This window comes from Poecilia latipinna, unplaced genomic scaffold (genome assembly GCF_001443285.1).
Source record: "Poecilia latipinna isolate Pla-1442-1.1 unplaced genomic scaffold, P_latipinna-1.0 Scaffold1386, whole genome shotgun sequence".
In the NCBI taxonomy this organism is placed as follows: domain Eukaryota; kingdom Metazoa; phylum Chordata; class Actinopteri; order Cyprinodontiformes; family Poeciliidae; genus Poecilia; species Poecilia latipinna.
The window spans coordinates 150,288-175,787 of NW_015114002.1; the positions used below are offsets into that span (position 1 = coordinate 150,288).

Sequence of the window (25,500 nt, forward strand, 5' to 3'; positions counted from 1 at the left end):
GATTTATTTTTAAGAAAACAAAATATCTCTTATTTTTCCTCAGTGAGGAAATTCAGGTATACAAATTGCAAAGTGACAGGCAAATAAACCTCCAGATTCACACTTTTTTTTAAGGAAAAATAAAAACAAATACAAATTTGCAACTTAAAAAAATACACAGAAACACAAGGATTCAAATAAATGTACATTTGAGTAAAGCAATTTTAAAAATGTAAAAACTTTGCTTGTTAAATAACAGCCATTAACAAAACCTCAGCAACGAAGAATTGTCGTATCCACGTGAAGACTGGAACACTAAACCAGTGAAAAATTGAGTCTTTGTGGTTAGATAATGAAATAGAAAACCTTCTAATGAAGAAGGTTAAGCAGTTCTTTTGAATCTTGAGGGTTTTTTTTTTTGTTTGTTTGCTGCAGAAAGAAGAATAGTACATGAGATCCCGGTGCATTCTGAGCACTAGTCTGAAAAATTCAAGCTTCACACTCTTTTAATAGTCACCTAAACACATCCACAAATCACACAATGCTCAATGCACTTCAGTGTTAAACATTTTGGAAACTCACAACCTCTGTAATTAAAAATGAATTATATCCAGAGTAACAACACCTTCTTCAGCATTCCCTTAGATTAAATCACAATTAACTCAAAGTTAGCATGTGACCTTCCTGACTGTTTTACAGTTTTTAGATATTGTCTTATATAAAACTTGATTGTTATTGTAACACTTTAATATTGAAAATGTAAAGGTGCTTTTCAGATGTAATAAATTCTTCTTATTATTAACACTGTAAACATTTAGGAATTGCTTAATGGAATATACTTAAAAATCACACAAATAAAGAAAGTGCGGTTTTACTGTGATTTTTTTTTTTTTTTTTTTTGTCAGAGGTAAATGAAATAAAATGTGAAAACAATGATGTCACGAATACAAAGTTCTTTGAAATGAGCTTTGCCTTTTACTTTGAAAGGGTGAACGGAACAAAGTATGGAAACTCCCTCACTCTTTCCACCGTCGGGAGAAAACCGAAGGGCTCGCGCATCTCTGATGAGACACCTTGCAGAGCGCGTGCGACTAACGTGCGAAGATAAAAGAAATGCTGTTGGACACCAGCCGCGGGCTCACGAGTCAGGCGGTGGTTGTAATCTGAAACCAGTTTGAGAAAGGGCACAAATATCGAGCCATGAAAAAACACCTGAGCCCCACGAAGCAGCAGCATGACCACCACCAGCCGCCGCCCCCACCGACAGACATCCCGGCTGCTGGCGGCGAGGTTACCGTAAACGAGCTCAACGAGCTCCTCTCCGACGGCAGCGGCTTTTACAACCTCCCCACCCAGCACTTCAATGAGGTCTTCCCCAGGATTTACATCGGAAACGCGTGAGTACTCTTTGTATATGAGCCACAGTGGCAGTCCTGTGGAGTGATATTTAGTTTTAATCCTACGTGACCATGACTAGAGTGTCGCATGCTGGGCATCACGCACGCTGGGCGGGCTTCCTGTTTTGTTCTGTGAATGCAGGGAAGAAGCGACAGGCTGTCGGTGTCAGCGGCAGTCAGCAGCTGTTCTCCAAATAAAGCAGCCTCCAAACAGGCAGGTAGATGATTTTACAACACCAGAGGAAAAACAACAGTCAAATGTCCACAAATTTATTGATACAGAATTTGGCAATTGAGACATAGAGCGAAAATTGGAAGCAGAGAAACTGAATTTAAAGACTCCATGATCTCCACATCCATACAAATCCCTACAATGTCACTGCCATGAAATCCCGTTTTCAGTAAGCCGCTCCCCTTCCTGTCCAACTGGAATCTGGATATAGCAACTCTCATTTCACCCTACTAACTTCAAAACAGGACAAAAAAAAAAAAAAAACTTTAAGGAAAGATGTCATTTTCATTGTAATAATCAGAGTTGAAATGTATCCTTATAACTTCAAAAGGTGTTGCAGAGATGTAAAATGTAGTCATGATTATGGTGTTCAGTTTCATGGTAACGTATATTACGGTTTTGTACAAATGTTTTGAAAATGTTCAGGAGGAAGTTGTTGCATTAAAAGCTCACCTCACAGTTCTATCATGCAGAAATGTGAACTTAACACAAAGAAAACTTTTTAAAATTATTTCTATATATTAGAATCAAATTGTAAATCTATTAATATTCCGCTATTATATTATTAAAGAGACTTGATTGTTATAAGTTTAAGTAATTCACCAAAGTAAGAAAAAATATGAAGACAAAAAGGACAATGTACTTCTAATAATAATTATGAAAGGGCATCCAAAGTAATGAATGAACGTTATAAATGTTGGACTCGGGCTTTCGAACAGAATAACAGTCCTACTCCTCATCGGTGTGTCGAAGGACCCCCAGCTCTAGTAGAGGAGGCAACAGGTGTCTGTATGATAAACGGTATATGTTGGATGCCTCTTACCAGGAAACATTCAAAAGAATGTGCCAGAACCACATCAGCTGACTCCTTTTGATGCTAAGAGCTCTTTATGCCAGGCAAAGCTTGGTCAACCTAGAAAGAGAGAGTTCATGTTTAGTCACTTGTATCCTGGATCTGGTTCTTTGGGGATTATTCTTCTCATTTAGAGTTAGCACAATTTCATCAATTCACATACACAGTTCTGCACACTTTTTTTTTTTTTTGTGGCAATGTTTTTTTTTTTTTTTTTTTTTTTTTTTTTTGTTTCCCAAGCTTTTTATCAGAAGTGACAGCTAGTTCTCTGTGCTGTGAAGCTCCTGGCTGTTTGCGCTGTGTTCTTCAGCTGAGTTTGGCTCCAGCCATTGGTTGGTTCTGTCTGAACTGCACTTTCAAAACAAACGTAAAGCATCCATTTCCCTGTCAAATAAACTTCCTATTTTCATTTTTTTTTAAATGTTTTCAAAGGCAGAAGTGGGTGAAAGTACGATAATACTTTAATTTGTGTGACGACACATTTCAAGAAAATCATCTGTGGGATTAAAGACAACTTGAATTATTTTATTGGTAAGAAGAGTATTTGCAGGAGGTTAAAATAAATTCTTTCAGAGTGGTGATTCTAAGTTAAACGAAAATAAAAACTTATTTTTTTTTTGCGGTGTAGTGTTAAAAGACACAAAGATGGGCACTAGTCCTGGTTTGGTGGTTAGGAACCAGTGGCAAACTCAACTTGATTCGCAAGACAGGTCAGGCTGTCACAGATATTTTTGGACATGACAACAAACTCCATCATATGAACTCTCATATGTATACCTCACCAGTTTACCTTTTATACAATACTGACCCAATAATGTGATTATGTAATCTTGCGCTAAGTGTCAAGATTGCGCCAAGCCTAGTGGGCGGAGCCAAGAGACACTGAGAAGCACGGTCAAGTGTGGGGTGGGTGGGGCCGTGTGTCAGCGTGAGGAACTTTTATATCTGATCCATGGCTGAGTGACGTAAAACCGTACTGTTTTAAACAAATAGGAGAATCCAGCTGCCTAATCACTGTTCAAGCAGAGAGAAGCATTGAGATGGCCAAGGCAAAAACAATGTGGAATTAATCAAATTTATATGAAAATGTCAAAATTCACAAAGATGGCGCTCTAAATGACCAGTTTAAACAGTTTATCAACCAAAAATGTTGACTTGTAGGTTAGTTACACTTTAGGATACGGTTTGTTGTGAATGAGCATTACATTCATTTGCATTTTGTTTCTCTGCAATCTGCAAATTATCTCAGTGCTACCAGCACAGAGTTGGAGGAGGGGCCCATGGGACAGGATGCATGTCATATTCCTGGATCTCTGGGCTACACTAAAATCAATATGAATATGACTATCTGCAGGGCATGTCTCAGAGCAGAGTGCTGGCAGTCCTGTGCTCAGTGGAAGCTCATCAGGCCTGAGAGGCACTTTGATGTGCTTTCAGCCTCATAATTTCCTTTCAGAATCGAGATTTTATGTCTGATGGAGAAATTTTGTTCCATGACAAAAGAAGAAGAGTCCTTCTGTGTTTATTGCTCTTCAAAGCCAACATACAGGAAGAAAGTCAGTGAGTTATTTTATTGTCAGTGCTGTAAAGCGTTGACACTTTTTTTGATCCTTCTACTTTTCTCTGGAGTACTCTCAACATTAAACTCATTTAGCAGATGTGCACAGTGACTGTAACGATTTTCAAAATCTTTCACGCTTTCGAAAACTTTTTCCACAGAAATGAATGGGGTAAACTTTCAAACTAATCAGGCACCTTTTGCCCTATTAGGCAAGAAACATCATATATGGGGATATTCTACATTATTGGTCATTTTAATATCTTTCACCATTTTTAAAAAAATATAATAAATCATTGTCTTCATAAAAGTTTTGGTAAAACACTGCTTTTCTTCCTGCCTGAAGCTGGTGACGTCATCCAGTTTGTACTAGCTAAGCTCCTGTATCCTAATTTTTTTATTTTTTTTTTTTTTTTGCAAATTGGTCGTAGTTTGGAAAAAACTGCCAAATGTAACATTTACAAAAATATGAAAAAATATGTTTTTTTGCTTATTTGTTAAAACTATCACCATGTCCTGGTGACTGCTACTGTTGCAGAAATGCACTGTTCCAGGTCAAAAACTACCAATCAGATGAAGGTCTTAGTGTCGTTAGTCACCCTTGTGTACGCGCTGCTCAATGTACGTGCTGCTCAATGTACGCGCCGCTCAATGTGCTAATGGCGGAGAAACAATTTACAATTACAATTTACCGGAAAAACAGTTTATCCGCAACTCTGTTGTGGTGAGCAAGCTGTATTGTAGCACAGAGCTTCTAGACATGTACTTAATATTTAATATTTTCGCTTGTTTGACCCTATATTTATTTATGCATTATTTAAGCTTTTCCAACCAATTCCAGTCCCTTTTCTTATAGCATTAACTCCAGTTTTGAACAAATTCATTCTTCTTGATTTGTACACCTGTTGTGTACTAAACAATTAATACACAACAGGTGTAATAAGCAATGTAATGTTATTTGATATTAGCAGATTTTCAGGCAGAGAAAGGCAATATTGATTGCTTAGATCTGTGGCTTGTCCACTGTTTATATTAGGTGCCCAAAGAAATCCATTCTGCATAGCCAATGCATCATATTAGCAGTGCCCTGCAATCAACTGTATTTGTCTTGTTAACCCACAGAATAACTAAAAGGCAAATATGACACTAAGGTGGATATTTTGTTTTGTGTTTTCTTCATGCAATGTACCACTTTAGATGTGATTGATAATTTAGGAATCTCACTCCAATTACACACTAAAAAATATGCTGGAAAATATTCATCATAGTCTCTCACAGGAGTCTGTCCCATTAACTTTTTCCAGGTAGCTATTAATAGTTGGAATGCAGCAACCTGTGAATATTCAGCTTTTCAGACCATGACACAGTTAAAGAAGATTGAATTTCATTGGAAAGCTCTTGAAATGCAGATCTAGAAGTGCATGGGTGTTCTTTTGGTAGTTTGGTGGCATCCAAGGAACCCGTTTTTTCTCAATTTACACATAAAATTATTACGTATTAAACTAGCTTTCTCGTATAAAGCTCAGCACTCTCTGTTTGCAGATAATTAGTTTCACATGTGGCACACAAAACATTGCTATTTTAAAAAGGGACAGGGACATTTTAGTGCTCAAAAGGGAGCTGAGTGATCCGGAGACATTGGAACAGTCTTGCTGGTGTAGCATATGTGTACACAAATGTTGATAAATTAGACACATTTCCCAATATTTTGATGCGTAATACTTGAAATGCATTCTTCAACTAATATATGTCTGCACCACGCGGAGCAGTCATTTAAATTGGGGTGTAAGCGAAATTAATCTTTGGTAGAAAAACCTACTTTGATACAGACTGCCTTCTCAGATTTTTCCAGTGTTGTCTGGTTCTTCTGTCCAACCTATCTCCATGGCGAACAAAAATAATACATATAAAATTGTAGTAGGGTTTCCTGCTCCACTCCAATCCCAATTCAGTACATCAGTACTGAATTATCAGTACAGAAAACAACGACTTGAACTGTACTTGTTTAGTCAAGTGTTCTGAGAAAAGTTCCTGTTCATAAATGGATTACGTTTGTACTTTGCAGACCTGTGCTGTTGTTCAGTTCTGTTCAGTAACAGTCAGCACTCTTGACACCACAGTGCATAGCTCAGGGACAAAATAAAGGTGTGGTTGTTTGCTGGTTAGTTGTGAAGCTGCTCTTTAATAATGGATGCATTGGGACTGCGGATCCCAGGGTGAGGAGGCTGTGACTTGAGCAGGAAGGAAAGCACTGGCGCTGAACCCGGCTGAACCCTGTTCACCTCTGCATTTAGTTTGGAGAAACACTTTATTACATATAATTTCTTCCTGTCTCATCTAAGTGCTCATACTGTAAGCATTTATTGACTCATTTATGAAGTCCAGCTCAATCACCTTGCTCACAAAAGTTTTATTATTATTATTATTATTATTATTATTTTGAATGGAACCAAAGGAGCTGTGTGCCATATTTGCTTTTCTTCATCTTTGCCCTTCATTTGACACATAGGCAGATTCCAGGATTTTTTTATTGGTTCCTCCAGTGTGTGTGTGTGTGTGAACAGGGTGCTTCATTGTCACTGTCTCAAGGGAGCTGCTTGGGGTCAACCAGCCACATTTCACCATCCTGATTTTGACTTTTAAGCTCAAATAGCAGTAAAAACACACAAAGCTGTCAAAGCAAGCACCCCGGACTCATGAAGATTGATGACTCTGAAGTTGTCTTTTCTGTAGGATTTGCTGCTACATAATTCCAGCAGAGCCATAAACATTTTAAATGTTTAAGGCTCTGCTGGAATTACAGCCTTAATATCAATGATAACCTTATTTCATGTGGTTTTTCGAACGTTTTTTGTTTTACATTGCCATGTTTTGCAAAAGCAAATTTTGTGACAGTACAACCACAGTGTTCATTGTGTTTTTTCAGGATATTATGTGACATTATTTTAATGTTGAAGGAAAAGGATGTACCATCTCTTGTAAATAAAAATCAATCAATCAATCAATCAATCACATTTTATTTGTATAGCACATTTCAGCAGCAAGGCATTTCAAAGTGCTTTACATAATTAAAATAAAAACAGCATGTGACATTGAATAAACAGTGAGAAAGAGATTTTGAAAAAGCTGTGGCAAATATAGGTTCTTCAGGGACTGAATACAAATGCATGAAAAATTGTACTTTAACGAAAGTTTCAAGGGCTATGAATACTTTCTATGTACAATTAGTGACGCTGAATGCTCCATAAAACCTTGACATAACTTGGTCTTTTATACACAGTGAGACATTTTATTCACAATCAATGGACAGTGCTCTCAGGCAGTTTGGATAGTAAAGTGGTTTCAGGCATAGGGCCAGACAGACCTGAGCAGCAACCATGCTGTATGGCTTTGTTGTGGCCTGTTAGCTGTATAGATCTGATATGCTGTGTTGCTGTTTGTAAAAGCAGCATTTATTAGCACTGGAGCTGGAGCAGGAATAGATTTATTGTGTTGTGGAAATGGAGGGCATGAAGTAAGAATAAAGCTGTTGTAGTGGAATTGGCTGTAAGAGTTGAAGAGATTAGGTTTCTTGTTTTGTTTTCGTAGTTTCTTTGAATCAATATGCTGCAAAACGATGCTGTCCTGCTTTTCTCAGGCTCATTTGCTGCTGTAAATTCACTTTTTTTTAAATATAATTTATGTTGATCAAAATGTTTGTATAAAACATAATATTGTTTTTGCAAATTCTGTACATTTTTTGACAACAAGCTGCACAGTTAGGGATCCCTGGTGAAACTGTGTTAAATTCCTTTATAATAAAATCATTTTTCACAGTAGCTGTATTATATTATGTGTCATATTCAGTGGGGAGAAAATTATTCTTATGTCAAGACATATTTTATTTCACAAACTCACTGGTCTATCATTGAAATATAAGTTAGAGATGCTTATAAGCACAAAGAGTGGAAAAACAAGACACCATTGTGTGCAGCCGTTCTATTTGGGATACAGGTTTGGTCCTGCATGGCTTTTTACACCTCAAAACAAATCCAAGTTTAAAAAGGTGACTATGCTTTCTGAGAAAGTGGGAAAGATTTTCTTAAATGAAGCACACGGATTTCAATCATGCATATTCCTATTGTGTGCAAAAGAAATCTCAAAGAAATTAACTCCATCACATTGGTGTGCACACAAATTTAGCACTAACCTGCGTGAAATTGGAAAGTCATTATTTACTAATGATGTATCATATCAAGCAGTATCTGAGGCCTTAGACAAACCTTGACAAAGCCTTACACATTGTAGGAGTTAACATCCCAAAGCTTGTGGCAACCTGCTAGATGACTGACCTTCACTCTATGTTTCAGCTCTTGGAATCTTTATTCTTGCTTTCTTAGGTTTGTCGCCCACAACCCCATGCGACTGCAGAAACTCGGTGTGACACACGTCCTCAACGTGGCAGAGGGCACCTCCTTCATGCACGTCAACACCAGTCCAGAGATGTACGCCGGCACTGGGATTACATACCACGGCATTCCAGCCAACGACACAAAGGGCTTCAACCTCAGTGCCTTCTTTGAGGAGGGGGCCGATTTTATAGACAGAGGATTAGCACACCATAATGGCAAAGGTTAGAATGTTTACTGTTTTTTAGAGGGGTTAAACTATTTAAATACATGATTTAAAAATTGATTTTAAAGAGCTACTTTTTGATATTCTTACATTTTAGTAACTTTAAGCTACAGTAGGTAACTTTTTTACATGTATGTTAAAATTGTCACTATACTGATGGTATAATATACCAAATAATTAGTTCCTCCGGCTCCTCTCAGTTGACCATTTGTTTAATACCATTTTCCACTGGTATCATCCATCCATCCATCCTTAGTCATACACACTTATCCCGATTGGGGTTGCAAGCGGTGCTGGCGCCTAGTCAACTGGAGAGAGGCAGGGTACACCCTGGACAGACCACCAGTCCATCGCAGCCCTTTGGGATCAGTAACGTATTTTTAAAATTGAATTGGATTAAATTGCAGAAATAAACCGTTCCTGGTCAGAAACATATATATATATATATATATATATATATATATATAAATAGAAAATCTAACTCAATCTCTGACTGAGATCTGGAAGATGTCTCATTTCTGTATCAGCCCCACGACCAATGAGCCAACCAGTCCCCTTAACCAGAGACTGTCGGTCTGTAAAATAAATGGACTGTAACTGAGTCACAAGCTCCTTTTGCTGCTTTTTGAATAGAAGCAACATGATTTAATGATTAAATGGTGCTTTAATGATTCAGTCATTGTTATGCAGGGTTTCCCCCAGTGTATTATAAGCATGGCTTGTCGCCAGGCTTTACTTGCCCCATCCCTGCCAAGCTAAGCACTGTTTATTTATTATCAATATGTTTTTATTTTTTTATACACCAGTAACTGGGATTGCAAAGACAGGTTAAGTCAGGTCTGTATTTGATGCATCTATTTGGAAGGTGCTCTTGCAGAGCACCATCAGCTGTACTGTTTATATAATTCCACTTTGAAGGCTGTCTTTTAGGAGAATACTGTACACATCAAATATAAAAGCTTGAATGCAAACCTCTAAAAGCATGGCTATAATTCTGAGTTATAGTCTCAAGTTTAGAGGTTTGCGTTGAGTGCACCGTAAGGCTGATGTGAGCACAAATAACTTTGTTGAACAAAGAGTAATGTGCGTGTGTGCATTTACATCTCACGCTCGCTCAATACATGTTCTGGCACATGTTTGGCTCTTTGTCTGTACTTGCGATTTGATAAAATGGATTTAAATCAACCACACCACCAGCCAATCACAGACAGGTCTTTTTCATCCAAGGTATTCCTTGCAAATACTGCATTCGCTTGGATAAATAGCAGTCATTCACAACTAGCAATGCAAAACACTTTACTAAACAAACTGGAAGGATTTAGGAAAACACAAGAGAACTTACTACAATAAATATTTAAGCTTTATAGAATATTTAAGAATGAGAATATTTAGTAAAGCATACAAATATCCGTACTCATCATTGTCTAAGGTAATATTTCTTTTAATTTGCATTGTTTAAATGTAACCAGCATTATATAATTTTATATATATATATATATATATATATATATAATTCCTTTTTTTTTATTCCAATAAAAGGAATTAAGTCATATTAATTCCTGTCAACTTCTAACATTTTTTAACACAGCCGCGCTAGCACCGTTACCATTGGGCTTAGCAAGTTTTCTGGGGGAAATCCTGGTTATGCGTCTTGAAGTGAGGACAGAAGATAATCACGAAGCTAAATCTGAAACTCTCCCGAGCCCTGCTCCATATTCTGGTGTCAGATCACGTCCCTGGTTGTCAACATTGTCAAAAAGTTTTATGTGTTACACAGCTGGATCTTGTGGATCCTGTTTTAACCAGGATCTCTAGCATTTTTAGTGTTTTTGTTTAAAGGAACAAAACAGCAGAAACCGCCAGGGAGCTGAGTGTGGAATTTGATGCTGCTGCCAGGTCAGGTGTTCTGTACAATAACAAAGAGTTTCAGCGAGCAGAGCAGAGGAAACATTCAATCCCACGAGGACATAGCCATCCTCCACCTGGAAATTCTCACCAGCTCTTTTAAAGTTTAAAGAAAATGTAGTCGACAATTATAATTAGTGAGCTGAACCCTGGATTTTATGTCATAATTTTATTGCTAGATGTAACACAGGAGGGCATCTTAATTAGCAGACAGTTTGACAAAACCTGAAGAGCGCAGTATAAATCAGATAAATAACTATAAAGCGCTGCAGTGGCAAAGAAAGAATAAATGAGCAGTTCAGGATGGTCTTGGAGCCTGTTATGCGTGTGCTTTTGCTGCAGTGGGACGACGTGTTCTGCACAACATTAGCTGTGACATTTTATAGCTCTCAGCTCCAAAAAGGTCATGGTCAAGATTTTAATGAGGACCTGCACTCATGCATTCTTAATAAAATAGGGTAAAAATGAGGCAATAGTTTGAGTGGTTTTGCTAAAATGCTCATGCCGCAATTGTTTTTTTTGTTTTGTTTTGTTTTTTAAATTAAGCAAAAGAAAAAAATCAAAAGAGTTCAACAAATTTGATATGCAACCATGTTTTTCTTAAAATATGGATTAGTCATGGTAAAAAAAAAAAGTACACTTTAAACTTGGAAGGTTTTTCATATGTTTTGGGGTATATTTAAAAAATTTAGACTTTTTTTAAAATATAGATCTTTTTTTAGAATTTTTGGGTCTCGAATAATCACATTTAAGAAACTTTTTTTTTTTTTTTTTTGGTTGGTGGATGTCTAAGTTTTGTGCTGTTGGGCGGTGTCTCACTGTGGTACATGCTCATACTTAACAGATGCCAAAGGTCAGAATGCTAAAGGTCACAGAATGGTGTAAGCCTGTTATAACGTGAATATCACTGCTCAACAGTGATATTGCATTTTCATGATTTTCTTTTAAATTACTGTGCAACCATATCCATAGTCAATCATTGCATAAGGCATATAATTTGGCTGTAGCTGATTTCAGTCAAATGAAACAAACTAGGTGAGAAAGCAGTAAAAGTGTCTGTTCTGACACTGAATGGGGTGAAATAATGACTGAGGGTATAAGCCAAAGATCCCGCATCTCTAACAGGATGATTCAGATTCAACATTGATCCACGGTTGGCAGGAGTATTAGGAGCAGAAGAGGTCATGTCATTGGAAGGGTTTTCTCAGTCAATACAAAGGAAGCGAGGGAAGGAAATGAGATGTTATAAATAGAATAAATACAAGGACACAGAGGGGTTGGGCTTTCAAAGGAAGTGCAGAATCTGCAGATCTGACCTGAGATCAGTATATCAGCTACTTTGTTAAATCCCTCATGGGGTTTTCAGCCACTCTGTGAGGACAGTGGAACAAAGATTTATCTTAGGATATAACAAGCAGTACAGTATATATATACCAGATACAGATACAGACAAGTCTGCTCAGTCTACGTGTGGCTTTGCTCTGGTGTGATTGATTTCTGCAGCAGAGGTTTGGTCTTGTATTTGCATCTCCTGGCAGAAAAGTTGCTGTGCTCAGCAGCTTTAGTCACAGCATCTGTCCCCCAACTTTTCTGTTTCTTTATTAATTCATCATCTCTGTGTTTGCTCCCATTTTTCTTCACCCTGCTGCTTTTATTCTTTTCCACCAGTGGTTTTACAGTTGTGCAATTTTGCTTAAAACCTTCAAACTGATTCTGTCAAGATGCTTTTTACTGTTAGATTTTGTATAATCTGATCACAGCGGTATTGTTTTACAGATAAATCTGTCTTTTTGAAAAATATATGCACAACGGAAAACGCGACCTCCATTAATTTTGTTTGTTGTTTTTTTTAGAGATATTAATCATCCAGTAGAGAAATTAAGTACGCCCTTTCCTTCAATCAAATTTGACAGATGGGCGGGACTTCTGATTTTTGAGGCGGGACTTCCGATTTGGGTATGGGGTGGGGTGGGGTCAGTGGGTGTCCGGAAGCGGGTAGGGGGTTAGTGGGGGGTTTAAATGGTAATGAATTTAACACCTCTGACAGGTGGCTCCTATTGTAATTTTCGTCTGGGACATTCATGAATTAGCCAATTGAAATAGAGTAGGGTGGGAGGGGGGTGGCGTTGTTAGGTTTATAAATAGGGTTAGAGAATACAACACTCTACTTGTAGCGTTTTCTACAGAAGAGTCAAGCAATGTATGGAGATCAACGAATTCTTACTGAAGGTCAAGGACCACATCTCGTATATGAAATCCCAATATCTGTGTACCCGGAACCGGACCGCGCAGGGGATAATGCTGCCGAGGGCTGTTCAACCTCTGATGCACCCGGTCTGTCGACTGCATCTTCAAGGGGGTTCTTGACGAACGAATCATCTATTCTATGTGAGATCTCGGTGTCAATCTCTAAGTACTCACCTTGTCTACAGGATGCTCCTAAGAAATCTACATTTTATGTGTGCCTGGTGCAGAGAGCGCCTTTTTTTGAGAAATTGAAAGAAGACTGGTCTTTGGAGCCTTATGGGCTTTGGGGGTCTTTCGGCTATGTTTTTTCAGTATGAAAGAGGGGAGCTTTACCTGTACCAATTGGATAAAGATGAAGAACTCGCTCCGCTAACGGCTACGTGCAGCCTGACCTCCAACGATTGGGCTGTGTTAAAGTATACAATCCCCTACTTCATTGATTTCTCTTCCAGTTTCTACTTTAATTAGCTCCTGTTATATATGCTAAAAGAAAAATGAGCAAAAAGTAAAACTTTCCACTCCATCAACAATTTACTAAACTTTAAGTTGAAATGAAAGTGCATCAACATTTACAGTTTTTTTTAAATGCATAAAAAAATGTTTGCAGTGACGCATGCCTTAAATGAGTGCTCTTCACTGTTTTGATGTTGACCTTATAGGGAAGGTATATGTACACTGCAGAGAAGGCTACAGCCGCTCCCCAACCATGGTTGTCGCTTACCTTATGATGCGCCACAAAATGGACGCCCGGACGGCTCTGGCCACCGTGAGACAGAAGAGAGAGATCGGCCCCAACGATGGCTTCCTCCTCCAGCTGTGCCAACTTAACGAGAAGCTGGTGAAGGAGGGTAAGCTGAATGGAGAGGTGGGCAAAACGAAGACCAAATGAAAACAAGAGAGATGTCTGTCAGGCAGGTCTCTTCCTGCCAGGCAGATCGCACCCTAACCAAACCAGCACCCATCTAACATATCAGGGGTACAAACATGCATTTATCTGTGTAAATACCTATCCTTCATCATATGTGCATAAACAGTTTCATTTCCCATCCTCCTTTTTATTAGTCCACACTTCACCTCTGGGCAGATTTTCCTGCAAATTTCAGCTCTAAATTTATATAGCAACAAGCTTACCTTTCTTTAATTCCCACAAGTTAATAAGACAAACACCTTGCCCTGATTTATAAAACATCCTTACAAATTTGTATTTAACAGATTATAGCACAATCATTCCATAGTTTCCCACTGCCGGAATGTCAGTGATGTCTCTGTGAACAGAAGTAAATTTCAAATGGAAAAATGAAATTCCTTATTAATAAAAATGTGTGACCATAGACAAAGAGTGCAGGAAGGATATTCCCAAACATTCCATAGACTACAACAGAAAAAAAAAGACGCCCAGATTTAATCCTTAAAGTACTCAAGTCTTTATCTTCCTTCTGCTGCTTTGTGGCAGATATTTCATGCACACACAAAAAAGCAAAACGGTGAAATACACTTTCTCACTCTCAAATGCATCCAAACTCTGGCTGTAGTGTTTCAGTTTTGGCCTCTAGCTTGACAACATTGGCAGTGAAAGTGTTTATCCACCGAGAACCAGGAAGGGTTGAGATAATTAAAAATAATGAGCTGTGCAGGTTACTCATGTTACAGCTGTGTTTGTGAGTTTGACAGATATTCCTTTTAGTTGGATTGTGAGGTCTCTATGGTAAAAAAAAAAAAAGATGGAAAGGCAATATCTATTTCAATTATATTTCAATCTATTTTAATTTTATTAACTTCCATGTGACAAAATCAATATTCTCCAGCTGAGAAATATTCTCAGATATACAACTTGACATCTACTTTTTATGTGGCTAGCCTTTTGATTGCAGAGGCAGATAAAGTAATCTCCAAGCTCTCTGCAGCACTATAAGCCAGTTCAAGGTTTACATTTTTAGTTTTGTATAAGATCTCTGTAATAAATCAGAAATCACAGTAGAATGATCTGTCTTCACTAGAGGAAAATTTTCTTCTCTACAAATTCTTGTTGTACTGCTGTAACCAAAGCTAATTTAAATTAAAAGCATAGTTTATTGAAAGTTAAAGCTTACAGTTCATTATACATTTTTTTCCCCTTTGGCTTCTTATGATGTTGCACAATCAAGTTTTAGACTGTAAACTGTACCTACCCTGAAATTACTTCAACGGAAAGCAGACGTCTCCAGTATTCTGCACATTGCTTCAATGTTTCAACAATGTTCAGTCTGTCTACTAAATCAAAACCCCTGATTTAATGTATCCTAAATTAAGGTTTGCCAATAAAAGAGAAGATTATAAGCTTTATCTTTCACAGTGCGAGGCCCAGTATTGCTGTCATAAGGGAGGTTCAGAAAGCCAATCTGGCCTTTCAGTGTCAAACGTATCAGCTGGGAAGGATGCCATTGGCCTTCAATCGAGAGAGTTTCTGTCATCACAACAGAGAGTAAATACACTGCCAGTTCCCTGACACAGCCCTTCAACCAGTATCACATGCCACTTTTTCATCAACACCGTTTATCACAACACACTCACACCCCTAAGTGTGTGCCAGACAGAAGCTCATGCACACACAAACACACTTCCTTTGTTTGTATGCACTAAAAGCATTGCAATATATGTCAATACCCTATCAGATATATAGAATGTAATCATATTTAGGATGACTAATCCAGCAGTACTCGTTATGTAACGACCTCAGTTCTATGATTCTTCGCTAACGACATTGCATTTACAGCGTTAGTAGACAAAAGTGTAAATTATTTTGTCCAGGAAAGGATGATATATATACAGTAGATTACAGTGAAATATGTAGATGAAAATCTCGCTTCAGTATGAAAGTCTGTGTCCAGCAATCCAGATTATATAAAACTGGAGGGACAAATATTAAAATGACTCTTTCACCTCATTAATGCCACTATTAATTCCTCTCTCAATATATCTGTATACATCTGAATATATATATGTATATGTACACTGTATATACATATTTAAGTGTTGACATATATGAATGTACAAGCAATGTGTTTATAACTTGTAGGTATTGTCATTATGTTCTTTACTATCATGTTATATTTGTATATGGGTCCTTCCGCCATCGCCACTGTATTAACAACAAAACTACATGTTCATTAATATTCAGATATATGCATGTCAAGTGCTGTATAATTGTGATATTTTAACCACTTCATTTTAACTGGGGCACTTTCCATTTTGTTTAGAGATGCAATCAGCTGGCCAAAGATTATGGGGCGGGGGGAGGCAATTTGTTAAATTTTCTGTTTACAGTTTGAATATGTTTTACTCGAATATTTAGAGTTTATAATAGTTAGAAAAAATAATTTCAAACAGTAAAATTTATAAGAACCCTGGAACAATTAGGAATATGCTTTATCACATAAGTAGAAGTATTCTTGTTGTCTTTATTAAAGCACCTGAAACACACGTTTCCTTTTCTCTGTGTTCCAGTACTTAGATTGGGGAAAAATTATATTAGACATTGGCCAGGACAACCTTGATTGATGCATCTCTGATAATTTTTTCTAGTTTGTCACCATGAAGTTCCTTCATGAATTACAGCCACATGCATACTTATTATCAGCAGGTGTGCCATCATACACAAGGATGCACTAAGGGCAATCACCCATTTAAATGGTAGATGTTATACATAAGCAGAACAAAGTATTTCTTTGTGCCATTTCACCACATTTTCTCTCACAGGTTGTGCTTATTACAAGTAAGAAGAAATAAAAAAACCCAACTTGTCCATTCTAGAAACTATACACTCCACACAAACTCCTTTAAAAAAGTATAAACTGTAATGTCACTAGATTATTTGACACAGAGCAGCTTTTCAATTATGCATCAATCTTAAATTCAACAAAGTCTTAAGTTGCATAATATAAACAATTTAATTATGGGACTTTTTTGCATAAGATGACCTTTACCTAAAAAGCAAACAGCATCTGTTCAGTCCTGCTGTGATATCCTCACATAACTGTCGCCCTCTAGTGACAGAAACAGATGGTGTGGCCGCCTGTTCTCTGTATTAATGACTTTTGTTTCACTTTGCAAACGGTGGGTGCATAGGACATAAAAATCTAACTATTTAGAAACTTTACCACTAGATAATTCATGCTCTTGTTGTGTATTCTGTCTTTATTTATCCTGTTTATACGAAAATTCAAGAATGAGACCATTTCATCGTCATCATCAGCTTTATTAAAGACACAAATGGGTCCATAGAAAGATAATTTAAGAGAATTAAGAAAAACAATCACGTAAAACGATAATCACATATACAAGTCACAGATTTACAGAAAGGCTAGACCGCCAGTGATTCCACATTCTGGACTTAAACGTGACTGAGCTTTGTGAAATATCTGTTAGTATCTGGACGATGTTTGTAGAAACACGTAACCTCCACATAAGCCTGTACATAAATTTTCGTTAGACAGCATGAAAAGTGGAGACACCAACAAATAACGGACTAGCACTAGTCCATCTCGGCATCCTAAGCAGCATCCTCATTCCATCATTGTATGCCACTTTGAGTTTCTGTAAACTGTTTGGTTTATACTGTCTCTATAAGTGAGCAGTATACAGAGGAGTGCAGGCTTTAACGAGAACCGCTTTCACTGAAACAGAACACATCCCGAGCTTGCGTACCAGCATGTTGGCTGGTACGCAACATTAAACAACGTTTACATATGTAAATATATTTGTCCAATTTGATTAATTGGACAAATATATTTGAATATTTGATCTCTAAATCTTCTCTGTGTTAAAAACTTTAGGGATGACATGTCTTCATGTTCCTTGCTTGTAGCTGTCAAATGTGTTTGAAATTAATTACACAATTACGCCATCTTCTTATGAGCCCTTCCTTAAAACTACTTTTTAGAACTTGTATTTAGAGTATTTTGCAAAAGTATTTTTTTTTTTTTTTTAGTTTTGTTCATTTTCCTTTCACTTTAAAGTAGTGTACTGTTTTGTGTGGGTATCACATAAAATACCAATAAAACACTGAAGTTTGGCTCTGTAACATGACAAAATGTCATGTGAACAAGTTTAAGAGGTGTGAATACTTTGCTTTGCACTTTGTGTGTAGCTCCCCCTTAATGCGCATAAATACAGAAAGGTCATTTTACAAGCCTCATATGTCATTAAAAAAACAATATTTAGACTTCCAAACATTCACTGACATGTCCAGACCTTCTGTGAACTCTGACTCATTATTGGCCATGAAGAAAAGCCAGATAAGGTAATATTCTCACAGGGAGTTAAACGCGAGTTCAGACTTTGTTGAACGAGAACAAGTGCAGTTTTACTGTTTCTCTGGCCTGGTATATGTACAAGTTATTCCACTCAACTCTGACCTGTTTCAAATTTAGTTGTGTGAAAATGTCAGAGTTGATCTTTAAAGCTGCTCGTTAGATTCCCCCCCATCCCCCTCACATATGCTTCCTTCTGTTGTTAAATAGCCAGGAGTTGAATTTTAAAGTCAAATTTCTCACTGCATGGTTTATTTTCCGTGACTTGGTCATAGATCTCACACCGTACATTGACAGCGGAGCCGACATAATAATCCAAAATGCAGAGCACCCACTCTACTGCACAAAAATCTTTTAAAGAAACTCATACGGTTTCTGTTTTATTCCTTAGTATTTGTGAGTACTGTACACAAAATCAAAGACATTTCAGTGATTGGTGCAACTCCTTTAAACAATTAAACAATTATAATCAACTGCTTGCAGTGATCTGCTTGTTGCTTTCAGACAGAACAGGTTTCAAAAACAAATTGCAGTCTTTCATTTAGCAAACCAGCAATGTCAAAGTGTAGTCCCCAAAGGCCAGTGTCCTGAAGCTTTTGCATGTCTCCCTGGCCTGCACACCTGAATCAAACTAATACATTGTAGCATTATACTGAATACTAACTTAGCAAAGTCCTGCTAAGAACCTAAATATTCAATTCAGGTATGTTGAAGCAGAGATGCATCGAAAAGCTGCAGGATACTGCCCCCTTGAGGACTGGAGTATGACACCTGCAAAGCTTTTCTGACATCAGTAAAGTGAAAAAGCTTCTCTGTGACTAGACATGGGCTGGTATTAAGATTTGGAGAGATGTTGCGACCTCAATCAAATGTTCAAGGTGTTGGGAGGCCTAAACAAACCACAAATAAATAAATTGCTAAACTGAATTGCTTTGTTCCTAAATATGACTTGCAAGAAGTGTCTATAGCCTATCAAAATGATGTTAGTTTTTTATTTATCTGCCACTGCAGGAAAGCTTGTATGAAGTGGGTTGTTTATTTCACCAGTAGAAATGATCCATCAGATCTTGTTTGGTTTAAATTGTACTGTTAAAAAGTGACAGATGCCACTCCAATCTATGTCTTACAGCCAACTCTGATTTGTTTGTTTGGAAGTATGGAAAGCTTTTCAGGGAATTCTCCACCTTCAGGCATCCAACACGGCTTATTAGCTGCTCAAAGTAACAAGTGTGGGGAGGTGAACCTTACCCAAATAACTTTTTCTTAATTTTTTTTCTCCTACAAGGTATATTTTCACACTGCTTACGTTATCGTATTTGTTTTGCAAGGCGTCTGTAGGCTTTGTTGGAAAGGAAGGTTTTGGAAAATTCCCCATGTGCACAGCTGACTGACTGCTTTCAGCAGCAAGCAAGAGGAAGTTGAACACAATTGTCTGTCATTCTACTAAACTCTTAAACTGTAATAGTGAAAAAAAATAGAACCACTGCTTTTCTTTAAAAAAAGAATTAGAAACTGGAAGCCAGCCCATGTCTGGATGTGACAAAATATAAAAAATGCATACATCTTCATTGCTGGTTCTTTAATGCATTGAGAAATAGAGAAACACTGCCGTCTGCTGTTCAGCCTGTATATTTGTTTGGACATATTACAGTAGTTTCTGACCATGTTTTGACATGCGTTTGCCTCTTTTTCTTACGTTCAGCATATTCCATACATTTGTTTACACAATGCCAGCACTATTTTGTGGATCACACAATGTATTATAAAGAATGTGAAATGCCATTTTTAGATATTATATATGAATCGTGAATTGCTGCGTTTTATCCTCATAATCGGCCTGTTGCAGTGTAAAGATTGGACAGTGTTTGAATGTAATAAGTTAAAACTTGTTTTGTTTTTTTAAAGTTTGTGAAATTATTGACATTTGGTTGTAAGTTCTTTGGAGGTTTAACTCATTTGTACTGCTTTTTTTGTCGCTTTTTTTGTACAAACTATTCTTGTGACGTACTTCTTCAACCATTCTGTTAAATATCCTTCGTCATTATCTGTGTTGCTTTTGGATGAGTCACCTACATGAATAATGCTAGTCAGAGCTGGGCCAGACTGTAATTGTAACTCATTTGCTTTGCAGAAGAGGCTTGTTAAATCAATCAAGAGTAGCCAGGTAGTTGTGTTTATTATCACAGAAAAGTACATAAATCGACATATAAGTAATTTCCTGCGATTTTCTCTTAATTTTGCAATCCCATGCGGTGTAAGTCAGCCATCTGTCGGCCATAAAAAGCTGAGATGATAGTCAATTGATATCTCACAGCATGGAAAGTCGTCTGGTTTAACTCCTCTAAATTGTCCACCATGTAGTAATCTCTACCCTCTGGTGCTCTGGAGGACTTTCAAACATATGCTGGAAATTACTTACAAATACCGCTTGGCCCAGGTGACACTCCATCTGTCGTCATTTTCTCGCCTCCATTCTGATAAGTGGCTTAAAGCAGGCGTTTTAGCACAAATGAGCCCACTGCCTGACTCCTCTGGAGTCTATTATGAGGTCCACTTCTTGTCTCGTTACGTTTGTGTTCATGTGGAGATTCTGCAAAAGGTCTTTGTTGTGATGTTGGATTGTCTGTAAATGGGTCTTTGTCATTGCTGACGTCTCAACAGAAGCATCACCACCCAAAGCCTTACAGTAATGACTGATTCGGGATACGTTTTTCAGTTTGTGTATTTCACTTCAAGCAGCTGGAAGGGGCAACCCGTTAAAAAGTTGGATGTTGTTGAAGTGCACTTGATTTTAAATTGCTGTGTTATTTTTCTTACCTTGGAGCAGTCCATTATTTCTTATGTTTAAAAACAAATAAATGAATGAGGTATTACCATCTTAGACTCTGTTTTTTGCCCCCCAATCACTTTTCACAAAAATTTAACACTGTAGCATTCCCTACATGAAATGTAGGAATCCCAGTATACCCCCGGGCATACTGGGATGTCTCCTGGTACCTAATCCTGGTAGCACAGGCCCTATGTGCTGAGACACACAGCAAATCTTCTCACCGCCACTTGAAGTGATGCTTAGTTTTGGATTAGCTGCACTACTTGAGCAACTTAAGTGGGCTGTAAAAATAAAAAAAAAACACACCTCATGATGCCTCAATGTGTGACAGCACTGACAAAATGAAAAAGTGACTAAAAGTTCAACCAGAAAGCACAAGAACAGAAAAGTGATTTGTGGTCACCACCTGCAGAATCACTCTTTTATAGGGGTTGTCTCGCTAATTGTCTCTCATTTCCACCTGTTGTGTGCTCCATTTGCACAGCAACAGGTGGAAATCGATTCACAATATGTGGTACTACCTAACCAGTGACACTGATCCCACAAAGGCATGACTGATTTGGAGTTGCATTGTTTTGTTTAGGTGTTCCCTTTATTTTCTTGAGCATTGCATATGTACATTAATCTGTGCTTTTGAGTGACTGGAAACTCACCAGTTAAATCAGGCACTTTCAGGTTTTTATGCCTTCAATGAGTTCATGTGGCTAAAGTGATAAAAATGGATTTTGTGTACAGCTTTGGAGCTTTTAATCTTTAGAGCACACTAATACTAAACCTCACAAACTATATTAAACCATCTTTTTTAGTTAAAAAAAAAAAAAAAAAAAAAACATAGTCTGACTCTGACCTCAACCTGACCCCAGATATGAAAAAAAAAAGTCTGGAAAATCAGTAATTTTGAAACAGAAATGTGTAGGAGACTGGTCTAACGTCCAAGCAAATCCAACGAGGCAAATAAATCCAAACAGGTGGCTTTCTCATCACCCCAGGAAGTAAACCAAAATAATAGCAAATTTGAAATGCAACAAAACACTCAAAGCAGCTGTGTCTCAAGTCATGTTTGATTAAAGTCAGGCTAGAGTAATGGTGAGCCTCACTTTATTTATTTTTTTATTCAATTCAGAATTTTTCCATAAGTTTTTTTTTTTTTCTTTGACATAACTATCTGTTTCTGCAGTCTGAAAATGAAGGAAGGTTTCTTGTTCTCTATAAGCCATGAATTTAAATAAAAGACTAAAACTGACTACTTTTACATTGATTAGATATCAAAATTGGACCTAGTGTCATCACGACAGTGTCACTTTTTTTTTTTTTCTAAGTATTTTCTGGTTGAAAAATCTGCAAAACAAAACACTTGCAGTTGCATACAATATTGTCTCAACCTATCCATCTGCAGTCTTTCAGATTTTCCTAATTTTATACAATATGTTATCTGAAGCAAAAAAAAAAATACTTTAAAATTTTGAAATAAATTTAAATCTAACCAAGTTGCATCAAATCTAGATGAAGTCTAAAATAATGAAACAAATAGATTCAGGATTCCGTAAAAATAAAATAATGAATTACCGGTATACTTTTACCACTGGCACAGCTCACCATAACTAAAACTATATATATATAAAAAAAAAAGATTCAGAAATAAAACGGAAGGATCCTGAAATTTCTCCAAGTTCTGATCGTTCACAGCATTGACCACTAGGTGGAGCCAAATCCCTCTGTTCAGCTTCCGTAGGAAAGCGGAGGTTAATGACGGAGAACGAGCGGAGCTGGGAGAGGTCTGAAGGGAAATGACATACAGAGCAGGAACGAGATTACACAGAGAGGCTGAGGAAACCTTCCAAGTCTAGTTCTCCAAGTGTTGATGCAAATACTATTTTATGTTTCACAAGACTCGACCTGCACACCTGGGATGGACCACTAACGCAGCACGACATCCATCAGAGTTGCTGAAAATGCTCAAACCAGCCTGAGTTACTTTTTCTCCACCTTCTCTGCCTCTCTCCATCTCTCCACGCTCTTTTGCACTGCAATTACTGCACGCCAGCTGTGTGGTACCCCAGGGGCCTCCCAGTGAAACAGCGAGCCTCCTTCCTTAAAGTCTTACAGTACCTTGGAAAAGTCTTCATACTATTTGAACTTTTTATTTTATTTTATTTTATTTTTTTTGCATTGGTCACATTACAACTTCACAAAAAGCATGTTTTAATAACATTTGATGAAGCATTTCACTTCAGCCTTGAGTCAGTACTTTGTGTAACTTTGCTGCAATTACAGCTCCAACATTTTGAGGGTGCGTCTAAGAGCTTTGCACATCGTGATACTAACATTTTTGCCAATTTCTCTTAACAGAGTAGCTCAAGCTCAGTCCGATTGGACGAACAGCCATCAGTGAACATCAACTTTAAAGACTTGCCACAGATTCTTGGTTGAATTAAGTCTATGATTTTTTTTCTGGATTATTCCAATGCATGAATTTGCTTTGATCTAAAACATTGAGCCAAGTCTCTAGATGAATATTAAATTTTGCTGTCCAGCTGGTAGGTGAACCCTCAGTTCCAGTGTCAAGTCTTTCTGGATGTAGATTTTATTACTTAACCCTGCTGAATACAAATATATGCCACATTTTTCTTCAAAAAATATACAGAAAACCACATATGCTTTTTCTTTCACTTCACAACGTGAAAGGTGTGTGTTGTCTATCTCTTAAAATCCCAAGAAAAATACATCAGTTTTTATTTGGAATGTGGTTAAATGTGAAAACAGTTCAGCTGCCTGAACATCTTTGCAGTCAATATTTTTTGAAGCAAAGGAAAGGTGAACGACTAATGCAGGGACATGCAGGGTCTGTGATTGAGAAAAAACGCCATGTCCAAGTTTCTGCAGGGAGCAATAAAAGTCAGGAAGCAGCTCAAGTGAAAAAGGAGGAATTATAGGTCCCCTTCAGCTGCTTATTTGAAGGAGCCCAGGATGCTTGTTTCTAAGATCTCATCAATAACATCTCAGGTCTCAGTGTGATGAAGTGCCACTTAATTCCGCGGTTTGCAGCGAGTGGAAATGTTTACAGCTGACGCCGGAGTCAAAACAGACAGGTTCCTGCGTTCGGTTATTTCCACTGGTGTCATTTCGACTTATTTCCACCGTGGATGGATTTAATTTCCACTTTTCAAATAAAGGTGAATTAAAATGTCAAACTTTAATTAGAATTTTAACATCTGTACTTTTTTTCTTTTTTTTCTTTTTTACCTGATCTCGTGATTTCTCTCATCAGGTTTGAGTAACAGAGGTGAAAGCTTGTGTTTCATTCTTGTTTATGGGGAAAATGAATCACGGTTGAGAAACAGGATATCCAATATTTTACAGACATTTTTAGCCCTGAAATTCTTTGAACATTTTTATTGCTTGTTGACTCATTTATCCCGTTTCCTTCAGAGTGCATGGAGTTGATCCACAGTCACATTTTTCCTTTTCTTCTCTCCCATATGTTTAGATTTGTCAAAGTACTTTAGGTCTTTTGGTTCGCTTTTTCCCCCAACCAAGCCACTCTGCTTTAATCTTTATCCTCATTTTAATGGCTTTATCAAATAGAAAGCATATGATGCTTTCTTTAAATCTCCATATCCTGTGTACACACTCAGAGTATGGAGAAATAAGTCACATCTGTGGCACAGCGTTAATTATTAGAAAAGATCAAGATTTGGGGAAAATTGGCAAATACGAGAATGGGCTTTGTAGCTCAGAGATCTTCAGATCCTCTTCCAAACGCCTGTGCCCGTGGTGCTTTCCCTCGCTCGTTTCATCTCTGCTGCGCTCGCTGTGCCGAACGTTGTTCCTGCGGGTTGAGCGTTTACACATCGCACCCACACCCTGATATGAGGATAAAGCTTTCGCGTTAAGCCAAAGAAAGGACACTGTTTGAGAAAACTTGTTGAAACTGCAGACAGCAGTCAATGAGTTTCTTTTTCCTGTTGTCCTTCGAGACTTAATTTAAAAATCGACGAGAGAAATGTTGTGCTAATGAAGCCCTTGATTGCTATGGATAAAACTCAAATATATCCATAAACTCAAACATCCTTATGTGGGACTGCTCTTTGTGCTTGTAGGACATTGTGAAGCTGTCGAAAGTTAATGAAGCAGAGTTTTTACTCAACTTTTAAAAACTATTTTTCAGTTTTTCTCCCGTCAGTTTTTCAACCACAATACAGCAGACGCTGGTAAAATTTTTTTTTGCAAAGACAGATGTATTAACATCTTGTTCGAAAGACTCAAAAATACATTCAAGTAAACCAAAATCAAATGTGGGGTTCCACAAGGCTCAACTGTCTGGCCCCTTTTTTTTTTTTTTTTTTTCCAACATTTCTATGTTCACTGTAGCTCAGATTATGGAGTTTTACAACTATTAAAAACTATTTCATGCTTCTGATTATTGTGATTGCTTATGAACCATTTTCCACAAAAACAGAATAAGAACCAACCAGACAGCTTATTGACAATGCTTCTGCCGGATCAATACCAGGAAAGTCAGCAAATTTCTGCTTATTCAGTGTTGTCACCAGAATTAGACAATAGAGAACAGTATTAGCTTCTAGGCTTCACTTAT

At 37.5% G+C, this 25,500-nt stretch overlaps 1 protein-coding gene across 1 annotated transcript; it reads left to right on the forward strand.

Annotated features, from left to right (window-relative positions):
- The first annotated feature begins 999 nt into the window (after positions 1 to 999).
- Positions 1,000 to 20,949, forward strand: dusp3a (dual specificity phosphatase 3a). Its single transcript, XM_015056504.1, has 3 exons — positions 1,000 to 1,376; positions 8,399 to 8,631; positions 13,445 to 20,949. Exons 1-3 carry the CDS (start codon positions 1,180 to 1,182, stop codon positions 13,672 to 13,674), a joined length of 660 nt encoding a protein of 219 aa, XP_014911990.1. The 5' UTR covers positions 1,000 to 1,179; the 3' UTR covers positions 13,675 to 20,949.
- The last annotated feature ends 4,551 nt before the right edge of the window (positions 20,950 to 25,500 follow it).